General features: G+C 37.5%; 1 protein-coding gene across 10 annotated transcripts in view; it reads right to left on the minus strand.

Annotated features, from left to right (window-relative positions):
- Positions 1-6,966: 6,966 nt before the first annotated feature.
- PCGF5 (polycomb group ring finger 5) overlaps positions 6,967-22,737 on the minus strand; it is an 88,900-nt gene continuing 73,129 nt past the window's right edge. For 2 of the 10 annotated variants that reach the window (XM_054690377.1, XM_037497974.2), the window contains 3 exons: positions 19,914-19,962; positions 18,487-18,546; positions 6,967-12,587 (listed from right to left, as the gene is read on the minus strand). In XM_054690377.1, the coding sequence (XP_054546352.1) occupies positions 12,550-12,587; positions 18,487-18,546; positions 19,914-19,962 (147 nt within the window). In that variant the 3' untranslated portion in view covers positions 6,967-12,549. Of the gene's footprint in view, positions 12,588-18,486; positions 18,547-18,795; positions 18,929-19,913; positions 19,963-22,737 lie in introns of those variants that run through there. The other 8 variants (XR_008549991.1, XR_008549990.1, XR_005122698.2 and 5 more) reach the window with 8 other exon arrangements.

Consider the following 22,737-nt stretch of genomic DNA (forward strand, 5'->3'; position numbering starts at 1 on the left):
TCTAATAGTCTAATAGTTATTTCTAATAGTTTACCACTTTATGTTAGATGTTAATTTCAAATATGTTATTTGTTTTTCTTTTTGCTGGAAACTTTGGGATAGTCTATGTATATTATGTCATCTGCAAATTGAGATAGAATTACTTCTCCCTTTTCATTTTGGACATCCTTTTCTTGTTTTATTGCTTTCCCTAAGATATCCAAAATTGTACTGAATAGAATACAAGTTTGTCTTGCTCCTGATATTAGATGAATGCTTTCAGTTTTTCACTACTGAACATGATGTTGGCTGTAGGTTTATCTATGGCTTTTATATGTTGGGCTATGTTTCATCTATTCCCATTTTATGGAGGGTTCTAGCATAAGAGAATGTTGAATCTTGTCAAATGCTTTTTCTGCATCTGTTGAGATGGTCACATAAATTTGTCCATCCTTTTGTTGATGTGATGTATTATGTTTATTGATTTTTGACCTAGAAATGAAGCTCTGTAGGCTACCTGAGTCAAGCAATCAAGGGGTGTCACAAATACCGGGGAACATTCTAAAAAAACTGGAGCACCAGTCATGTGTAAGAGCTCCACTCTGGTGGGGGGAGCAGTGTAAGAGGGTAGGGGTTGGTAGGTGTGTGAAAAGAGTATTTCTTAGTGTGTGTTTAGCTAGAAACAGGCCTCAGATACAGAGGCACAGAAATGAAGACAAGCTATTAGGCCTCTTTCACAGAAAGACTGAGGGCCTCAGTCTGTTGCCTGTTGCTGTGCCTTGGGGGTGACAGCTGGTTGAGAACTATTTTTCCATTGGTTACAGTCCTGTGGGACCCATGAGTTCAAATAATATGGGAAGTTGGGCCAGTGCCCAGCTCTGCCCCCTCTCCCAAGCACGCCCCCCACCCCCAGCATGCCTATGAAATCACTGAAGCTCACAGGTAGCAGGGTTGTCCAGGGGAAGAAAGCCATTTTCTGTTCTCTGGAGATCAGGCTATACCGCCCTGGGTGAGAACAGAGGGTGACTGTGTGTGGAGCTTTATAAATAGCTCTAAATATTTAGGCACACTCTGTGTGGCCTTCATCTATATTCTTGCTTCAAGCCCTGCAAATTTAGGGGTGTGTCTGCATGGTTGTTCAACACTCAGACTTCATTAGTCATCAGCTATCGTCCCTTGCTCAGGGCCCAGGAGTCAGTAGCTGCCTTGGACTCTGATGGTTCGGGCAGTACTTCACTTGAACCCTAGTGCCTTCACCTGACCTCAGGATGGCGACTGACTTGTCAAGATCCCCAGAGAGCCAGAACCTTTCAAAACTAACCCACTCGAGCAGAGATAAGGAAGGGGGACAACTCTGCCTTCCGGACACTCACTTGGGGTGACCTGGGGTATGTGACTTCAGCCAAGCAACATCCCCTTCTCTGGCTTCCCAGGGCAGAGACCATGACCTTCTACTTCCTCCCCCCCCAACATCCTGAGGAGCCCACTAGATGATGTATTCTTCTTCCACTAAACTGGTCATTGAGCTTTCAAAAAAGTTTCTTGAAAGATGAAAAAGAAAAAAAAAAATGTCCTTGTTATGAAGCTTGCGCTCTGCGGGGCTTTCTGAGAATCCAGCCCAGGCCAGTGGCCCCTCTCGCTCCAGTCTAGGATCACAGTGATAGTGCAACTGCTTCTCAATTAAGAGCAGCCTCTGTGAGTCGCCTGCAGGGGTCTGACTGCCCATATATCCATTCTGACCTTTGTCTCTTGTGCGCTGCCAGGGGCCAGGCCGCATGTGAGGGGTGGGGTCGCAGGCCTGGACCTCTTAGCCTCGCCTGTGGCCAGGTTGCTTGCGGCCTGCTGGGAGGACATGCCACACAAGTCATTGCAATTAGGATGAGTCACACAAGAAAGGAGGTCCAGGGTGAAGTAGCAGAGCAGGTAGCAGAGAGGGAAGTGACTTACCCAAGGTCACACAGCTGTGCCCGGCTGAACTACACTGATGCCCTTCTCGGTTCAACTCCTTCTCCCATCACCACACCACTCAGTCAGATCTCCGAGGTTGCCTGGGATGGAAACAGCTTCCTTCAAGGCACTCTTCTGGGAGCACATGTTTAAGAACAGTACGAGACTCTGTTCTTGGGCCATTTCCATCTTACTTGTTGGTCAGCCCAAATGGGAAAACTTCCCAGAACACCCCCACACCTCCACCCCTCTAGCAGCTGTTCACCCAACTGCTTCCACATAGGAAGCTTGAGAAATAAAAACAGTTTTATGCTAGTAGGTTGCACTGACCAGCCCAGAACAGGTGGCACCAACTCCATAGTCGGGGGTCGGAGCCCTCTGCATTGTCGGGGTCTTCGAAGCCTGGTTTTGCTTCCTGTCTAGTCCACTCTGCTCTAGCTCAGTGTGCTGAGACACAGCAGTGGCTTTGGCCCCTGCTGGTTTAAAAGGACTGCACTTCCCTCCCTTCCATCTAGCCTGGCTTCCAGGGAGGCAGGTGTTTTGAAAGAGTCTGGTTGGGCTGGCGCCAGGCCCTTGGTCCATCAGTCTGGACCGGACGCTACAAGGCAGGGCGTGGGCGTGTCTCTCTTCACCTGCTGTAGGGTGGCTGAAGGACTGTGTCCTCTGGCCACTGGCGGGGCAACCTTGGAGTGGGAGGCATGTTTGCTGGGGGACTTTATTCAATGGGACGTGATATAGAGGGAAAGGCAGAGGGAGGAACCCACTCCTACCCAGTGATCATAAATGGGTGTCCGGCTTCCTGGTGGACTCCCCTTCACATTTTCAAAGAAATCCTGCAGGAATTAAGGGGCGAGGATTTATGCAGAGGCTTTCTGTGGAGTGAGTGAAAACCATTCCTCAAGCCAGAGGCGGAGAGGCCTGCCTCACCTAGTGGGGGTGGGGCTTCAACAGCACCCAGGAGGGCTTGGCAGGTGTTACTGCCCAAGGGCCCAGAAAGATTGCTGAGAGAGGGGAGCTTTAAGTGATCCCTGAGATCCCAACTGCTTGGAGGCAACTTACTACCTGCTAACCGGGAAGGGAAGGAGGAAGAAGGAAATGGACCCCCTCTTTTGGGAAGGAAGGTGAAGCTTTTCCAAGCCCCAATTAGGAGCAGGGAGGAAGTGTAACTCTGCAATGAATAGTGAAGTGTTAATTAAAATGTTGAATTGGACATTCTCATTTCTGAATTGAGACTGTTTTGTGATTTAAAATATGCTGGAAAGTCCCTGGGACTGCTGACGATTCCATCCAGGGGAAGGGGACTGTGAGAGACACAAATTAAATAAGTAGGTGTTTTAATTATATTTCATGAGTTTTCATTTAATGTCACATTTACATGAGTGTCTCATTCGCTATTGAGCACAGATTATGTAATTTACCCAGCCCTCAGATACTCATTGGTGGCACCCAGGGCTCTCTGGCTCCAGTGCCTGTGACAGGACAGGGGTGGGTGAGGGCTTTGGGGAGAGCAGGTCAGGACCAAGGCAGGGAGGGAGGAGAGCAGGTGCTGGGGGCTGGGCCTCCAGGGATGACCAGAGGCCTTTTTAGGGGCAGGGTTGGCTTGGCAGGACAGCCTGCTCACAGCTGGCTCTGTGGGAGCCCTGATAGCAGGCCTGGATGTGGCTGGTGGACCACCCTTTTGGGAGGTCTCAACCCACTCCAAAAAGAACCCATCTCCCTGGCCCTGTACCAGCATCCTCCCTGCTCCAGATTCCCTAAAGAAGTACTAGGAGTTTGGGTGTGGCTGTTTCAAGGCTTCCTCCCACCCTCTTGGTCTGAGTTTCCCAGGTCCATCTAGAACTTCATGTGTGATGGCAAAAGATAGGTTACGTTGAATTTAGACGTACTGCGGTTGGGATGGGGGGTGGATATGTACAAAGACACCCACTTTTCTCCGTGGTCACTTTTTCATCTCGAGTACCACTGGCACTGGTCTGGGGTCCTTTTGTTTCTTATCTGGATTATTGCTCTCAATTTTTAACCTGTTCCTATTTCTATTTTAGTCCCTACCCCTTAACAGTGCACAAAGCTCCTAGAGTGACAGTTTATAAAGAGAAATAAGAGGGTATCAGTCATCTGTTTAAAATCCTATATGCTCAGAACAAAATGCAAGCTTTTAAGCGGAACCTGAAAGCATCTACATTACCTGGCCTCTGTCTTCTCCAGAATCCTCTCCCCTTGCTCTTGTCACCCACCCTGCCTGCACACCTGGCCTTCTGCAGGTAGCTACACCGCATGGAGCTCTTACTATTACTTTTATCAGGTATACTCGTTCCCTGTTCTTTGCCTGATCCACTATAGCTTATCTTTCAGGCCTCCATAGACATGTCATTTTCTTAGAAAGGTCCGGACCTCCTGTTCTTTCTCATAGAATTTTCTTAAGAACATTTGTCACTCTTTCTTGTCATTTTGCTTAATGGCTTTTTCTCCCCCATCCTGGAAACTATTAGCATGAGGGTGGAATCTGGCTCAGCACCATATCCCAAGAGCCTACCACAGTGCCTGGTATACAGGGGTGCTCAGAGTGATGTGTTGACTGCAGGGGTGACATGTAAGCTGAGTCATCTTAGTGTGTATCCTCCAGATGACTCATCATGGAGTGGCCAGGAGGGCCTGAGCATGATCTCTTGTTCTCTCAGCTCAGAGCCAGTGCCCCTGAGAACAGACTCACCCTTGGAAAGTCAAAGGCCTGTGTTGGAGGCCTGGAATACATCTCTGGTGATTGTGAGTTTACATCATTAAATTTATGCCAAGAATGGCTACCTCACAGGCCTGTCTGATGATTAAATGGATGTGACAGGAAAGACATTTGTGTATGTGCTCCGGTCTGTGCTGGTCCTGCGTGCACTAGCATCTTCAGAGATTTTTGCAAGCTACTGTGAGATTGGGCTAGCTCTGGGTCAGCAAGATTTAGTTGACATCATTTTAGCGCACAGCAAATCAAAGAACACGGATCAACAGTACATTGCGAATCCGCGATGACCTGCTCAAGATGGAAAATGCCGAGTTGTCCTTAGTGTCTGCCAGCATTGCTCCAAGCGCTTTTATGGCATTTCATTCCTCCACAGACCAATGGGATCTTATTGTTTCACTTGGCCAACCAAGAAACTGAGCCTCAGTCAGTTGAGCAAAGTTGCACAACAGAAGGATCCTGCATTTGATCCCCGGTGTATAGGGCATCATGTGGCTCTGTCATGAGCAGAGTGCAGGAACTCTACTTAATGTCTGTTCTTGGTCTTTAAGCAAAAGCAGTTCCTCAAATAACTGGGTTGGGCTTCCTTCAAAGATGAATGGAAGGACATTATTCAGAATGTAGTTGACAACTGTCTGTAGAGGCCTCTCAAATTTGTATGTGGAAGTCCTAACCACCAATAGTTTAGAATGTGACTGTCTTTGAGACAGGGCTTTTAAAGAGGTAATAATGATTAAATTAGGTTGTAAGGATAGCGTGCTAATCCAAAATGAGTGATGTCCTTGTAAGAGGACCACCACCAGATGAGTGTCCACATTTTGTCTACTGGGTGCCAGTTACTATGGGAAAATGTGCATGTATGAGGGTGGGGACACAATCATGGGAGGACAAACACCAGTTTCTGGTTGTGACACAAGTGCTGTTGTGTAAGAAGTCATCTACCTAGGCCCTCTGAACTGGGCTTAGTAGGAAGAAAAGGACTTTGGTTGCTGGAAGCTGGTGGTGATAATTTGTTGCCTCGTTTCTCCTTTCTGTGAATGATTCTCCAGTAGATTATGACAGTAGGAATCTTGGCACTTCAAAATCCATGGCAGGGGCTTGGGTGTCAAGCAGGGTCCAACTGGCTACCTGCAAAATATTCCCTACAAATTCCTCTGCTACCTAAAAAGCACAGGCTGGAGCCTCAGTTACTTAGGTCTAGCTGGAGTACAACACTCCTTCCTAATAAACCAGTGAACAGATCAGAGCTGAGCCTGTGCTGACAAATTCTTTTAAGAATGGAGTAAACTGACTCCTTTTCTCAAGTGGAGGTGTGGCAGGGACTGAGCAGCAGGTCACAAAACTTTTCTGCTTGGGACATAGTCCGTTTGACTATGTCCTCCCACCTTCCCTGAGGCCTCGGTTAGGTGTGGCCATGTGAATTCTGGCCAAAGACATGATAAAAGTATGTGCACTACATTTCTGAGCACTTCCCGCACAGTCCTTCCTGTTCTTTTCCATTCTGCAGCAATCTACAGCGGGTGAGGGTGCTGCTTTCCATACCCCACTGAAGGCCTGGGTTCCTTCCCTGGCATCACAATGGTAAGAAACACAGGTGGAGAATCAAAATAACAGTGGGGCAGAGATAAGAATCTCTGCAGTCTTCCAGACTTGGATGTCTGTCTTTGGCCTAACTAGAATTCCTGAGGCAAAAATACAGGAAGGTATTAATAAAACAAAGCTGCTATTAACTGGTTGAAGGAAGCAGTCTTTCAATTCACTCGGGCTTTTCTTTGATTCCCAATTAATTTCAAAAGGTTATTTGAACTTGATTAACAAAATGAATTGTTCTAAAGTGTACATGCTGGGCCTCCCAGGTGGCGCAGCGGGTTGAACGCTGCACTGTGATGCTGTCTGCAGCCTTGCAGCGCAGGTTCGATTCCTGGCAGGCCGAGGGGATAGCCATATGGTGCAGCAGACCTTAACTGTCTCACCTGCTGCTCCCCTCAGCAATGTCTTCGGTCCGTCTGCCTGTTCTGCTCCCTATGCTCTCTGGTGAATTCTCTCACCCTCCAGCACCTCTGACCTATACCCCAGTTCTTGTATAAATCAATCAATCTTAAAAAAAAAAAAAGTGTACATGCTTAGGCACACCTTAAATATCCCTTTGAGGGACATCTGGCATCTTAAAACTAAACAGCTCAAGAATCTTTAGAAAATATTTTACTCTTAAATACTCGGCAAATTTCACTAAGATTTGCTAAGGTAGTACTTCATGGACTTTATAATGGGGGTTGCAATATACAATTACCAATGTTTAAGGATGACAGGCAACAGTCAGTTATGCAATCAAAATTTTAATAACAAAGATACTATTTTTAACATGGTCAAATGTACTTGGCTAAGTCCAGATTTTAAAAAACAAAAGTATCTAGCCCAACAGTACAACGATAACAGCTTTGTACAGAACATTCCATAGATTGACAGAAAATACATTTGAGCACAAAAATAAAAAATATTTAAAGAGACTCTAAGCAGCATTTTATTTCTGCAAAACAGACATATATCTTGTACTGATTAAATATCTACAAGTGCTTTTCCTTTACAAAAATACATATATTCTTAATAGACTAAGTCATTAACAATGACCTGGTAATTCTTTCACTTCAATTTGAATGATTTATAAGCTAAATCTTACAACCACAAAAAGGTTTTTATTCGTATTAAGATGTTACCACTTTTGACAAAAAAAGCTTAAAATATTTTATATTTCAAAGGAAAATTAGCAACATAACTGTACAATAGATTCTATGATGGTGTTACTTCACATGAGGGCTACTCTATTAAAAGCTGACGCTTGCTGTTGTGGTGCCAGATGCAGGAACGCAGCATGACCGGTGCTCCCACAAGCTCGTGTCATGGACCACAGCTTCATAAGGACACTTGGGCCCCCATCCCATTCTAAAATATACAGTGAAAGAAAACCGACCCCAAATAACATTAAGCTGAACTCAGGACATTTTTATTGTGTAGAACTCCTGCTCCAGTGAACTGATGTGACGTCTATGGATAAATTATCTGTTTACGATCTCTACATTGCCCAGAAATATTTAATCTTCATTGTACTAGATTAGTTTTCTTACTCCATGCAGCTCTGAAAAAATGGAAGAAAATGCAACCCAGGATTTAACATACATCTGTTTTCACTTGATTCGAGATTTAAAGATAGTTAAAATTAAAGGCATTTCTGAAAAATGTCTCCTTTGAGCCCTAGGAAAAGGGGCATAACAAGTATACAGATACATTTTAATGAGCATTTCAAATAAGTAAAGTATATCTAAGTTTAACTTCTTAACTGTCTGAGAAGGGAGTGCTCAAGTGTTTACATTCTATTTGGAAATGCAGGGACAGCAAGTGAACACACTATTTCTGAAGACTACATACCTCACACTAGGAAGAGAGTAACTTTTAAATCATTGGGGAAGATGCCACCATTTTAAGAAAAAGAAAACTATAAAAACCCTGTGATGTCTATTTGAGTATTTAAGGAATTTTCAGTCTGCTTTTCCATCAAAATACTACTGAACTAGGTACATCAAGTAAATCAAGAAAGAATTACTTTGTGCTTTGAAAGGTTTCGAAGTCTCTAGTACAATGTACATGTTTCGATTCTTTTGCAAACCAGCACTAACAGCTATGCTGTGGTCTGTACTGTGGGGATGTACATCTACAACAGCCTTTCACATTTCTGTATTTCTCATCCAGGAAATTAAAGTTATGGCAGTCTCACTCATTTTGGCAAATGCTACAACCAACAAAACTTCTCATGATAAACCAGAATATGTAGCAGAGTGTGAGTCATTTTTATTCTATTTGAGGAGGTTTACCTGGTGACCTAACTGACTTTATTGCCTTAACGGTGGTCCACAGCATGAGTTCCCAAGGAGAATGGGCTAAGGAGAGTGTTTAACTCTGTGTATGTGCTCTTGATCTACAACCATTTTGCCAAGTTTGGCTGTATGGCTAAATTCTAATGATAAAGTAATTGCTGAGAAGTAAGAGAAGAGTTACCTTTTAAGAAAAAAAATAATAGGCTCTAGAAAAATTTGCTTTGGAATATAGAAATAGCACTTATATAAGTCCAACAGAATGTACTATTTTCTGTACAAGTAAGCACATCACTTTTATCAAAGTCTGTCTTCAATACAACTTCTCATAGTACTAAGAACCCAGAAACTAAATGTAATTTTAGATTTTACTGCCTCCATGGAATAAAATATTTTTCATATTAAAATTTAAAATGTCAATTTCACCTTCAAAGTATGTATTTCTCCCATTTTCATCCAGTCTGTTTGTTGTGTTTCTTTTTTTCACCTTTGAAGACTTCCTAAGATTTGTCAGAGGGTGCTTAAAAACAACGAGTTGCCTTTAAAAGGAAGTATACTTTGAGTATAGCAAGAAAAACCTGCATTTGATTGATCTCACTATGAAAATTTAGTTGAAAGCCTTTCTTTGGTGATATCTTAGCAGTTAATCAAGGTTATTGCCAAACTATAAAATTAAATTTTAATCTGAAAGTTTCCAACCTCCAAACTATTAAAACTGTCTCTCCAACATGATTATTAATAGTAAAATGTCTTTGGTGGTATCTACTTTCTTAGTGATCACTATAATTGACTAGTGAGTACTTAGATATGCAGCCATTCAAAAGAGATAGGAACAGAGAAGTCAAAATTCATGCAGTAAATCTAAAACAGAAATGCACTTTAGCAATGAGGCACTTTCTCTGAAATATTTTAATAAAGCTAAAAAGTTCGCAAGATTTAACTCACTTTTTCTTCCCTTAAAGAATCATTTAGATTACATTTGAGTATATAATATAGTTTAGCAAATGCATTACTTTTATAAAGTGTGGCATATTAGTATAGGACAGATTTTCAATGAATAAAGAAATATACTTTTCTAAAGGGAAAGACATTACCCAAGGTAACTGCACCGCAGACTGCATGATCTAATATTACCTCATTAACAAGTGTTTCAGTTTATTTTTCACACTTCTTACACACGTTTTGTTAATCTAGAGAAAAGGCCATATTCTGATTTTCCTATTAGCTGATGATGATTGATTACGTCAATTAAAGTAGTGGCTGTAACCACATGCCTTCTTTATAGCCATAGTTTCTTGACCTTTTTACATCTATGATATCTAAGGCAGAGAAAACATTACAGAATCTTTTATGGAAGTAAAGTTCTTTCCATTTATTGCTTAAGAAACAACAGATTAAAGAGAACTTAATTTAGTTTTATTCTCTGATTTGCAGATTCAGATGACTATTCCTATAAGCTTATATAAAGTCTGTTTCATTAGCACCCTAAATTTATAAAGCTAACCACAACAGTTCCTGAATTTCTTCTATACCTGGTTTCCTGCTAAATCTGCAACCTGACTTAGAAGATAATTATGGATTTAGTGTGTTACTAGACATAGATGTAAGTCCCAACTCCCATACTTAGAAAGTTATGTTGAAGATACCCAAGGAGGTCAGTTTAAGAGGTCTATGGTTCTAACAATAATACCTGCCTTACTGAGAACCATTACATAATGTGTACCTTTTCATAAATGACAGTCAATGCCCTTCTTTAAGGTTTTCACATATTTTGGCACATATTCCATTATTTTTCAACAAAACAATAATGCATTAACATTAAATAAAGGAGTTTTATATATAACTATTTTCAATTCTATAACTGCTTTCTATGTACTTCCTTGGAAGGTAGTGAAATTACATATGATGAAGGTAACATGAATTTTGCAGAGATGTTGTATATAAAACTCGTGGAAGGCTGTAAGTTTTGGCCACGGGCCCAAACAGGTCTCAGTTGTGGTTTTTAAAATGCATTCTCACTTCATTTTGAGTTAAATTAACTATAATAAAACTAACTCTCATATATGAAAATCATTGACTTAGATGTGAAAAATTTATAATGAATTTAAATGTTAGGAAAATTTTCAGGGCACTAGATTTCACAGCAGAGCAAAACTTCTGTAGCTAGAGAATAAATTAGTTTTTGGTTGAGTACAAACGTCTGTTCCAACCATTTAAAGAGTTAAAAAGTCTGCCTTTTAAGTTCTGCATGTGAGCCTTTCTAAAAATAAACACAATTTAACAAAATAAAATTAATAAAGTATTGCCATAACCTTTTTCACAAAAGCCAGAACAAAAAACAACAAAAGATTTTAATACAGACTTTTGACTTGAAACAAAGATATATGGAAAAGATAATTATGAAGTTTCAGCCTTTTGTGAAATGCATCAAGGTTTAGTTGTATTTTGTGTTTTTTAGAGTTGTACTATGCTTTATTTCTAAGCATCTTGGGCTTCAGAAGGCATTAATTTGTGATACATTTTACTGGAAAATGTAGCACATCTACCTTATACAGTACAAAAACTGTGTGTGTAACACACAGTTTGTGCTCACATCTGATTTCTAAAATAAGTATTTTTCCTAACTTTTGAGATTTTTTCCCTAAATCTGAGAGGTTAACTTGTTTTGAAGCAATTAGTAAAACTTAATTTCCAAAGAAGTTTTTTGAAACCAACTGTAAAATGTAAAAAGTTTAAAATCAAGTTCTTCATTTACGATAACAAGGCTTTCTTGGACTTGCAGACTAATCTCAAAATGAATGGAAGACTTAACAAAATTTAAAATCAAGGATATTATCACAGCTCTGATCTTATTGAACTTGTGTATAAAACAGTAATCCCATTGTGTCCTGATTACGACAGCAGCTAAAATATCCTTAAACCATTACTCTTGGTTAGCATATTTATCTACTACAATGCATTTATTCTATTTTATGAATATGGTTTGGAAATGTGATAAGTTCTTAATCTACAGTTGCTTTGAGACTTTTGAAATCCATAAAATAGCTAATGCTATCTGTTCTAAAAATCCTAATATTTAAAATCATCAAAATCCTCTGCATGCCACAATGACACACACCTAAGGCCAACTAACTTAAAAAGAGAATGTACTCAATTAAACAAGAGCAACAATATAAACGATGCACGTAAAATGGACTATACAATGTTTCATGAAGCAGCACCTGCTTGTCATAAGGCATTATGAAAAATTAACCTTACACACATTAATTTTGTTAGAAGTAAATGTGATCAGCTGCCAACATTTCAAATGCTTGTTAATCTAATTTCAGTTCTCTAAGAAGTCATACATTTTCAATCTAGAGGGCTACTATGCCTTCCTTGTGCAAATGGTAGACTACACAGACAAATGACTGAAAATGTCTACAATTAAAACATGCATTAATGTTAAAGAATAATGAATTCTTGCCAAAAGGATTTGCACACTCGAGTAAACTATTTTTGTACACAAAAAGCTTACCGAGAACAGGACAGTGGCTCAAAAACCAGTTGTCTAAGTATATTTTCCATACAAAATAATTTCAAGATATAATTATTAGTTTCTTGTACAGTACTCTATTTAAACAAGAATAAAACAGTATGTGAAAACTACAACACCACAAAGATTGAGCCATATTACTAGTGTAGTCAAACATTAGAAGAATCTTAGAACAAGCAAGCAAAATATTCAGATGGCTGCATCATGGCTGCATACCTGATTGTAACCATGACATACTATACACTGTGAGACAGCACAAATACCTTATGCAGATGGTTCAGTAGGAGAATGGCACTTGGTTTGCTCTTAATAAAAACAACATAAATGCAACCGACAATTGAGAGACAGATAGTGGCCTTATTTGCATGCTGAAAATCTGATTGTGTCCCTCTAGTCCACACACCATTCGTTCACTGTGCAATCTGTCGATGAGTAAACAAATAGGGCAGGATTCATCTCGGTGGGATCTAGGCCCTTTGGTCTAACCGAAATCAATTCTTGGTCGATACTGCAATACCATGGGGTAGGACTAAAAATAAAAAGAGATGATGAATAAGACTGTTTTATATAGACATTTTTTAAAATCATTTTAAGAAATGCAGCATTGTAGTTTACAGTATATCATGGCAGTAGTGATTATGACAGTTAAGATGCTATCACCGTTAAAACTCTATTTTTTAAAATTGGCCCTTTTCTATTCCCACAGTAGGCAACAAAGGTGAAATTTAGAGCCCCACAAATGTTGTATGACTTGTGTTAATGTAACACTTAGGGAGAGGCAGGGTCTGTGGAGGACTGGAAGCTATAGCACCTGCTTAAAGCCATTCAGTCATTAACTATGACACTAGGGCAGTTTTTACAAATCACATTTTTAAGGTTGACACGTTTTAGCATTTAAAGTTTATTTTAAAGATCCTGTAAAAATGTTGAAAAACAAGGCTAATTGCTACATGAACATTTAGGTTATTGCCTCCTTTCAATAGTTACTATTAAATATTTGAATTTGAATATGACATAAATGAGAGGTTCACATTGTCCTTGATGTTACTCTGATCATGTAGAAAGTTGTTATATATCAATATACAATACTAGAAAGGGATTTTCCTGCGTAAAATAGGCATACGCCACACTATTTCTATGTCTATTTTACCTTCTAGTTTATCATATTGTATATATAAGCCCAAACATCACAAATTCAGAAGGGATCCACAGATGTGTTTTCCTTTCTTAAAGCTGCAGATTTCTCCTTTTTTAAAATGAAAATTTGAGAGGATGCTTCTATGAAACCAAACAAAGGCTGAGTTGGCCACTGCCTGTTTCCCTTTCATCTTAGGGTAGGAGAATGCTAAGATCCAGCGAAGAGAACTTGTTTTCTTACATATGGGTGAAAGGGAATGTACCTGAGATTCTAGAATCCTGAAAAATGACTGTTTCAGCACTTATTAGAGCTATTCAGTGTTGGAGTCTGGGGATGGGACTGGAGGGCAGGAATGCAAATACCTTGGTCTTGCTCTTCCAGGCTGAGGTATGCTGAGGTCATTGCTAGTGCTCAGTGCTGGAGTATAGTGTTTCTTAGGGTTTCCATGGCCTAAATCTATTTTGGTTTAAATTTTGTTAACTTGCTTTTATTTTAAACTTTACTCTGTTCTGCTATATCACAGTAGCTAGGAGTGAGGCACAGAAATGTGCATTTTACACTCTGCGGATTTCCTGAAGCTCGGATTTTGAGACTGTTACCAAGACATCCTATCCTAACTTTACTTAAACCCATTCTATCACCCAGCCCACGGTGTACCCTTCATTATAATCATCTTTCCAGTTTTACTTTCCATTCTTGACTCTTGAATAAGTATATTTTCTGCAAATAATTGAGTCACTTGTTCTAGAATTCATTCTTAATATACAGAAGACTGCATTACTAATTCCACTAGGATGAAGATAGAGAGGGAAATAAAATGGTTTGGTTGTCACTGGCTGGAATTTTCTCCATTTTTAGCTAAAAATGGTATTGTTTTACCTTTCAAGTAATGATTTGTTCTATGACAACATATGAAGGTGAATAATTTTATTCAAATATGTTACAATACTGAAAATTGTTAAATTTTTTTTTTTTAAAGATTTATTTATTTATTTATACAAGCACTGGGTACACAGGCAGAAAGACCAAAGCACACTGCTGAGGGGAGCAGCGGGAGGCAGGAGAGGTCTGCGCGCCATGTGGGACCCTCCTCCGGTGTCCGAGGAGCAGCTGGGGATCGAACTGGCGCTGCGGAGGCTGCGGGCAGCTTCGCAACCCAGCGCTCAACCACTGTGCCACCGGGGAGGCCCTGTTAAGATTAACTTCTCTTTGTGTTTGCCTTCTGAAGTAAAATGGCATCACATTTACAGAAATAAAATATGGCCTATCACTGCCTCATGTAGTAAGTGAAAGCACTGAGTGTATTTTGTAGAGTTTCTAGTCTTCCATCTCATTACATTAAAACAGAATAGATACTGCCAAAGTATATATTTCAAATGTGATAAATTTTAGAAAATGATAAAAAAAGATTTTGTATCTTGTTTTCTTAAAAAATAAATTCTTAATTGTAAAAGTAACTTGGTTTTAATGTAGATTTGGAAATACAAAAAAGCACCAAGGAAAAAAAGGAAAACCATTTAAATTCCACTATCCAAAGATACTAATTTTAGTGTATATCCTTTTTAGTCTTGTTCATTTAAGAATTCTGGCCTGTAAGGTTTTTACAAACATTGAGAATGATGTTAGCAGTGAGTGTCTCATATATGGGTTTTATTATATACCATTTCTCTTCAGTTTTCTGAGGGTTCTTATCATAAATGTATGTTGGATCTCACCAAATGTATTCTTGGCATCTATTAATATGATCATCTGGTTTTTCTCTTTTTGTTGATGTGGTGAAATATGATGATTGATTTCCTGATGTTGAACTACCTTGTGTCAAGAAATTCCACAAACTTATTTCTGCGTAATTCAATATGGTCCTATGTTGGTTTTTCAAGGCTGCATATAATGCTTTATAAAAATGAACTGTAAGAAATCAAAAAATCTTTTGCTGTACATTTTAGTTTATTTCACATTTTCACTACTATAAATTAATCTTGACCCATTAGTCTATTCTCCACTCTCCATGCTATCACCCAATTCCATGCTACTTCCAACACTGAGTCCTAGAAATGGAAAAACTGACTCAACCAGCATTCAGTTTAAAAAGCTCTCTGATAAGTATTGTCACATTAAGACTTTAAGAAAGTTGTTCTATTTTTACATTTTCAAAAGAAATTGAATGCTCATTCTTCCATAGCCTCATCAATACTGAGTACTACCCTTTCTTGCCTTGCTTCTTAATTTGACGATTTAATAATCATAAAATGGTATTTTATTTCTTGATGTCTAAATTAATTTTTGTCTTAGTTTTGTTTCCTCCTTTTTTGACTTGCTTAGTCATATTTATTCATGGAACATTTGGACAGTTGAACTTTGTCTTACAGATTTGAGTTCCTAATGTATTAAGGACATTAAACCTGTCACATATTGCAATATTTTCTTAGTTATGGTATTTTTGCTATATATTTTTCAATATTGTCAACTTAGTTTATTATGTTCCTTTTTTAAGTACAATGAGAAAGGCCAACTCTACTGAGATTAAGTATATTTTCCTCTTGATCCTTGATGGTCATCATTTTTAATATTTACCACTTTAAACCATGAGTAACTCATGTAATATGAGGTATGGATTAAATTCCCCCATCACTGCTGCTAACAGTGTCAGTGTAATTCATTGAAAACAAGCCCTACTATATCACATCCCACCTCTGACATCTACATCTCCAAGTTCAATTATCACCATTACCTCTACCAACCACTTTCTTTGCTCCAGCATCACTGGCCTACTTGCCACCCTCAAACCACCTGACAGGACTGCTCCTTGGGGCTTGTGCACTGTGTGTCCTTAGCCTGGTGTGCCCAACTATATATTCACATGGCTATTTTTTTCACCTATTTTTTATAAAAAATTTTAACCTCAAAAAAAGTCCTTTTCCAATCTAAAGAAAGTATCCACTTTAACTTTTCTTCTACCATTATAATGTTTACTCATTTATTTTTCATCTGTTACCATCATTAAGAGGGAGAATAGTGTTCATTTTCACTTCTGTGTTCCTGGGCCTAAAAATGTGCCCAGTACATGGTTGAGTGCTCAATAAATGTTAAAATTTTTTCCATCCACTAAATTGAAATACTATTTTTTGGATAGACTTATATATATTAGAGTCTGTTCCTGAGTTATTTTGATTCATATGTCTATGTTCAGGCAAATACTCTCATTTACTATTTCTTGTTCATGAAGAATTTGTTATATATGAGAATGTCTTTGATCTTAGGAAATATTTGCTGAAGCAGTTAGTGGTCAACTGTACTGGTACTTGCAATTTACTTTTAAAAGTTTCCACAAAGAAACAATAGCTATATTTATAAAGACATTAATAAGAGACAGAAAGGAAGAAAAAGACAGGGAAAGAGGGGGGTATAGAAAAATCTAATAAATATTCCTTATGTTATTTCAATTTCCTGGTTGTTTTGAAAAATTTCAAAATAAATTGGTAGGAAAGATTAGCAGTGAATTTCATCAAATGCCTTTTCAATATCTATTGATTTCTGATTGTGTGTACAACAAATATTTGTTATATATACTTCCCTTCACCAGTGTAAAGCCAATCTAGCATCTATGATGAAACTAATTTTGGTTTACTCTTGTAGCATATTATTCTAGCATATTTAGTACATTATCATTTTTATATTTATATTCAAAATTATATTTGATACTAGTTTTCTGATTGGAGGTTGTCAGTTTTTGTTGTCATGATTGTTACCTTTATAAAGTGAGTTTGAAGAATTTCATCTTTCTTCATATTTAAACAATTTAGAATGGGAATGGTCTATTCCTTGAATATTTGTGAGAATATGACCATAAAAACTATTTAGGTATCTTTAATTTTTTTTTTAGGTCTTTCATGAATTAGTGATTTGTGATTTGTTTTCTTCTTGGATAAATTTCAGTCCACTAGTATTTTCCTAGAATATTTTCCATTTCAGGAAATTTTTATAAAATTTAATAGTATAAAACTAAACACATGATATTTTCTTTGAAGTTTTCTAGCCTGACTTTTGGCTAAAGGTTCATATCCTGTTAGTTACAAGTTTAATTTTCTAACATGTTGAAGAAAAAACTTGGTTGGAGTTTTAAAAATCTGGTCTTATTCAGTTTTTTGATACTTTATTATCAGACTTTAAGAACATGTTTATTTCTAAGGAACTAGACATCAGTGCCAAGAATGAAAGCAAGATGACATATAGGTATTAGTTAACTGCTATAGGCAAAGTATCACTATAATTTATCATCCCCAAATCATCTGTGAAGCTAAAAGCAGCTGAAACATCTATATAGTTTGTCTGTGTGGTGTATATGTGTAAGAATTTAACAAATCTTACCATATTAGTTAAATTATTTACCCCTTACCTTTAAATGCATAATGACAGCAGGGAGATTTTCTATTACAGTACTGACAATAAGACTGGGGGAAATTCTAGAAAACTGCTAGTTAGCATTTTTGCTTAGTGATTTAGATGTTCTTTTAGTACTAAACATTTGCCCCAACCCTAAAACTGCAAGATAAGAGACACGTTTGTTATGTAATTTATCCTTTCTTGACTACAAGGAAATAAGGATAAAGATTAATTTCTGGGGGAAATGAACAATGAAGATTTTTAAGAAATGTTATGACTATATTCCAAAGTCTAAGGCTGAACATGGACCATATCTGTACTCAATAGTAATCCTTATACTAAGTGTCTTCTGTTTTAAAAATTTTTAAATGTGCTTTTATTTTTATTAGATAAGCTTTCCTCAGATCCATGGTTCAAGATTTTTTAGTGCATAATTAACTTAGCTCACTATCATTCCCTTATTAAAAGAGATAAGTAAAGTATTTGAGGGTAGTGCCTAGTAAGCAAGTTCACAATTAATTTAGCTGCTGCTATTATTTAGCTGCTGCTATTATTTAGCTTCATCTAATCATACATTTTATCTTTCATTTTTGGGTGAATGATTCACACATACACACACACACACACAGTATGGAGGGGAGATCCAATATAGGCAGAGGAATTTTCAAGGGCTGAAATTGGCAATTATTAAAAATTTCTGATTTGTAAAATATGACCTTAATATTTATTTTTTTTTAGTTGATAAAACAGATAATTCACGAGAATGAAAATGATAGGGAACATTGGGGACATAAGTTGAATAAAGTTTTGTTGCTCAAATAAATACTAGTTTTGCCAAGGTACATGTTTTAGGAAGATGAGTCTGGGCATCAGTAGGGTCATATGTACAGTCGTGAGTGCCTCTTACCTGATACAAAGGGCCATCCTGAGAGCAGACTTGCGAAGCTGAGCAGTTCAGACACCGAAACTGCGGAGGAGATGAACTCATCAGATAAGAGGCATCCACAACTGGATACATATTTAAAACTGATTATTTAAAATATTTTAACATCAAACATGATTCAACATGATTAATTTTAAATAAACACTTTGCAAAATATGGTAATTTTTAAAAAAAAATAGATTTTAATAACTTGGTGACTGGTAAACTTTAGCTTTTAAGAATTTTAGTATCTAAATGAGTTTTGTTAATATTCTGCAGACATTTACCAAAATGGTGGCCTATATTTTCCATTTCCTTTTTAATGTTAATTCCTGAGGAAACCTTCAAACCTTCAGTTCATGAGGGTCACCCCCTTTCTTTCATCTCTTCCTGTGATCAGTTTCCTACAAATCCTTTTCAACTACTCCTGAAAGTAAAAGCATTTAGGGATATCAGCTCTGAGAGGGGCACAGAACATGGTTCAACCTGTAAGATTAACTTTCTATTTTATATCAGATTCTTTATCTCCATATCCAGTTCAACACTACTATACTGTGAGCTCCTTGAAGCTATATTTTATTCATATTTGTAGTCTTTAATAGCTTAGGCCCAGAACTGGCACACAGCAACCTCTCAATAAATGTTTTATGAGTAAATCAATGGGTGAACATATTTTAAGACTATTGAGTAGATTCACTTACAAATTCACTCACTCTGAACAGTTTAACCACTCATTGAAAATTGTTCCCAAATCTTGGTTTTTCAATATTATGATAAGTGCTTATTATACATAATTTTAATTATAATGGGATTATAAAACAAAATGTATACTTTAAAATTATGCAAGTATGAATTTAACATTGCATGACTTCAAAATGGAAAAGATAAAAATATGTGAGGTGTAAATTCACCAGGAAAAACCTAACGTTCCAAAGTAGCTTTTTAAAAGATATACTTTGAAAGAAGAATAAGCAATTATTGGAAAAAAAAAATTAATTTTCCACTTCCCCCAAAACTTCAATTTTTTCCCTGCAAGTTAGTCCTTGATTTTCTGCACAGCGTTCGTAGACATGCTGTAAGATATGGCCAGAACTGCTATCCTTGACAAGGCCTCCCTTTCTCTGTGAAGAGACCCTAAGCTTGGCCTATCAGACTTTGCCTAATGAAGTGAATCCCAAATAGCACTTAACTAGAGTAAAGAGGTATTTCACTAGGTGTTTTTTTTCCCCCTATTAATCTAGTTGGTATCAGACAAAATAGGTATTTGCTTTTCCTAAAACTATTTGGTACTGTAAATAAGGCAATTCAAGACAAACATGGTGCATTAACTTTAGGTATATATTGGCAGAGATGAATCCAACCAGGATCATCTGAGAAAGAGGGGCTGTACTGAGAGTGGGTATTCAACCTACCCAAGAAAAGGTGAGCAGGAAGAACATGAGTCCATGATGAAAGCAGAGGCTGGATAGAAAGAGATATTAACAGTAAGCTCTCTGGGATGAGACTAAGTGTAGGAGGAGAGAATTATAAGAAAAGCTAACATACATAAGCTATTAATAAAAACATTATGTCAGGTATTCTATTAAGTACTTCGTTATATAATAATTCTTATTAAAAGTTTTCAAGATAGGTATCACTACTCAAATTTTAATAAAAAATCTCTCAGCAAAACTAGGGAGCAGGACACAATTGGGAAGTAATAGCTACAACACGTGTAATAGAAGATTAATAGCCAAAATACATAAAAGAGCTCCTAGAAGTCAATTAAAAAAAAGTGTTGCAATGGAAAAAACACACAAGGAAAATAAATTTTGTAGAAGAAATACAAAATTGACAAATGCAATGAGGATGTCAGAAAATAGGCACCATTGTACATTACATTACATCATCATAAGTGGCTAAAACCTTTTTAGAGGGCAGTATGTCAGTATTTACCAAAATGAAAAATGTGCATATTTTGCTGTAAATTCATTCCTAGGAATCTAACCAAAGGAGATACTTTACATTTGCAGTAAAAAACATGTACTGAAATATAACTTATATATTACTTGTAATGTCAAAAATTTTGAAAAATCTGTACGTCCAATAAAGGAGTACATTAAATTATGCTACAGCCACACAAATTGACTGTCAACTTGTTAAAAAGAATTATTTCATCAAAGTTTACTGATTCTTCACAATTATATTACCGAAAGAAAAAACTTGTACAAAACCTTATAATTCCATTTATGTTTCTAAAAAATAAATGCATGGATAGATCCATGTACTAGGCTGGTGATCAGTCTTGATTACTAAGTCCCTTCCAAACTGAGATCTAATTTTATAATTTCCATACCCTCAATTGATAGATGTGAAAACCACAAGGCAAGTCAGTGACTACAGAACATATCACCCAAAATCCTATTACTCAAAGGAATATCCAAAGATTAGATGTACTGGCTCCTCCTGGTAGCCAGTTAGAAATATAGGATCCTGGGCCCCACTTCAGACAAAACACAATTTGTATTTACATTCAAGTTTAAGAAGGCTGGTTTTTTTTAGAAGTACACTTTCTCCCACTAATAACTGAAAGGTAAATACCAACCTTGAAATAATAATCCTATCAGTTTAATAATCTGGAGGCAGCAAAATTGTCATGAACTTAAAAATTCTTGAGTTAAACTAAGTTTCACCAGAAATTTAATTCTAAAGACAGAAATTTCCAAAAATGCATCACACTGAAGACAAGGATCCAGAAAGTGCAGACCACGGAAGACAGGGTGAGCCTGAAGCAGAACTGCCCCAGGATAAGGGGAGAGGGGCACAGATGCTGTGTGGTGAGGGACAGATGGCCTTGAGAAATGGAGGCAAATCTATTTCCCTGAAATTCTTCCTAAAAGTCTAGAAATAGTACAAAGTCAAGAGCTGACCTGAACATAGAGAAGCCCAATCTGAAGCAAAAGACCTAGAGGGGCAGAGGTGGCATCCTCTAAAAAGAAAGCCATAGACTACCCAGACATGAAGGGGAGAGTCGAACATAGAAGACAGCCCACACCACCAAGATGAAAAATTGCAAAGGTGCCAAATCAACCTAGAAATTTAACCTGTTGCTAATCACAGTTCCATCCTCAAGTTCATCTGAAAAAAATGAAACTAGCAAATACAATGTAAAAAAAGGTTTTGACCTAACACTATAAAGTGACCTAATTATTGTATTTGTCTTATAAGACATGTTAGCTTGGATTTTATTCAGATGTATCCCAAACAAAATAGACAACTGAGGGATTTTAGTTAGGGCTGTAAGGTGGTCAGTGTTTATAAAAGCTATATAATACGTGATGCTGGTACAAGAATAAAACTCAGAAGAAAAAAATGTTTAGTAACCTACATATACATATCTGTGCGTATATATTGGTATACATACATATGCATAGATAATAGTGACATATCAAAAGACTGAAGTATGAATTATTCAATAAATTGTGTCCCTGACCAAAAAAAAATCTTTATAAGAAGTTATGGTTTTAGCCTTATTGTAGGTGTGTGTGTAGATAAATCCCAGGTAGATTAAAATATTTAATATACAGAAGTACTAGAAACAAGTGGAAACTATAAGGTAGTCATCTGTTCAGGAAATAAGCTGACCTCTGTCTAAGGCAGAGGTAGTTAAAATGCCTGTAGGTAGAGAGGTTTTCAGACATTCTAGCATCTTATTGGCAATGGAAGGCAGAAATAGGAAGGGATGTGACTATAACAAATATGCTAGTAGGGGCTTAATCAAGAAATGATTGCTTTACTGCTAATGTATTCATTTACTCCAACTGTCAAAACTTGTCAGTTACTATTATAATTCATAATTAATTGGAAGATGAGCAAAAATTTAAAATGTGTTTAACAGAAAAATAGAAACTGGGATTCAAATAAATGAAAATGATTTTTTTCATTCAGTTTACTCTTTAAACAAATAGTTCTGTACTAGGCACCGCTTGAGGTGCTAGAAATTTGGCTGTAAATAAAATTCCTGCCATGAGGTTACATTTTAGTTGGGGAACCAACAAACATTTAAGTAAGAGGCTTAGTATGCCAGATGATATAAAAAGTATTATGAAAACAGCGAGGCATGAAAAGGGATGTCAGATTAGAAGAGGGGTTGTAATATTGAAGTCAGAGGCCTCACTGAGGTAACACAAAATTCTTGGAGTGAAAGTGGTCAGTGCTCTAGGAAGCAGAGCAAGCCTGCTGTATCTGAGGAAGCAC

This window comes from Talpa occidentalis, unplaced genomic scaffold (genome assembly GCF_014898055.3).
Source record: "Talpa occidentalis isolate TD23 unplaced genomic scaffold, MPIMG_talOcc4v2.1 talOcc4.8, whole genome shotgun sequence".
Lineage (NCBI taxonomy): Eukaryota > Metazoa > Chordata > Mammalia > Eulipotyphla > Talpidae > Talpa > Talpa occidentalis.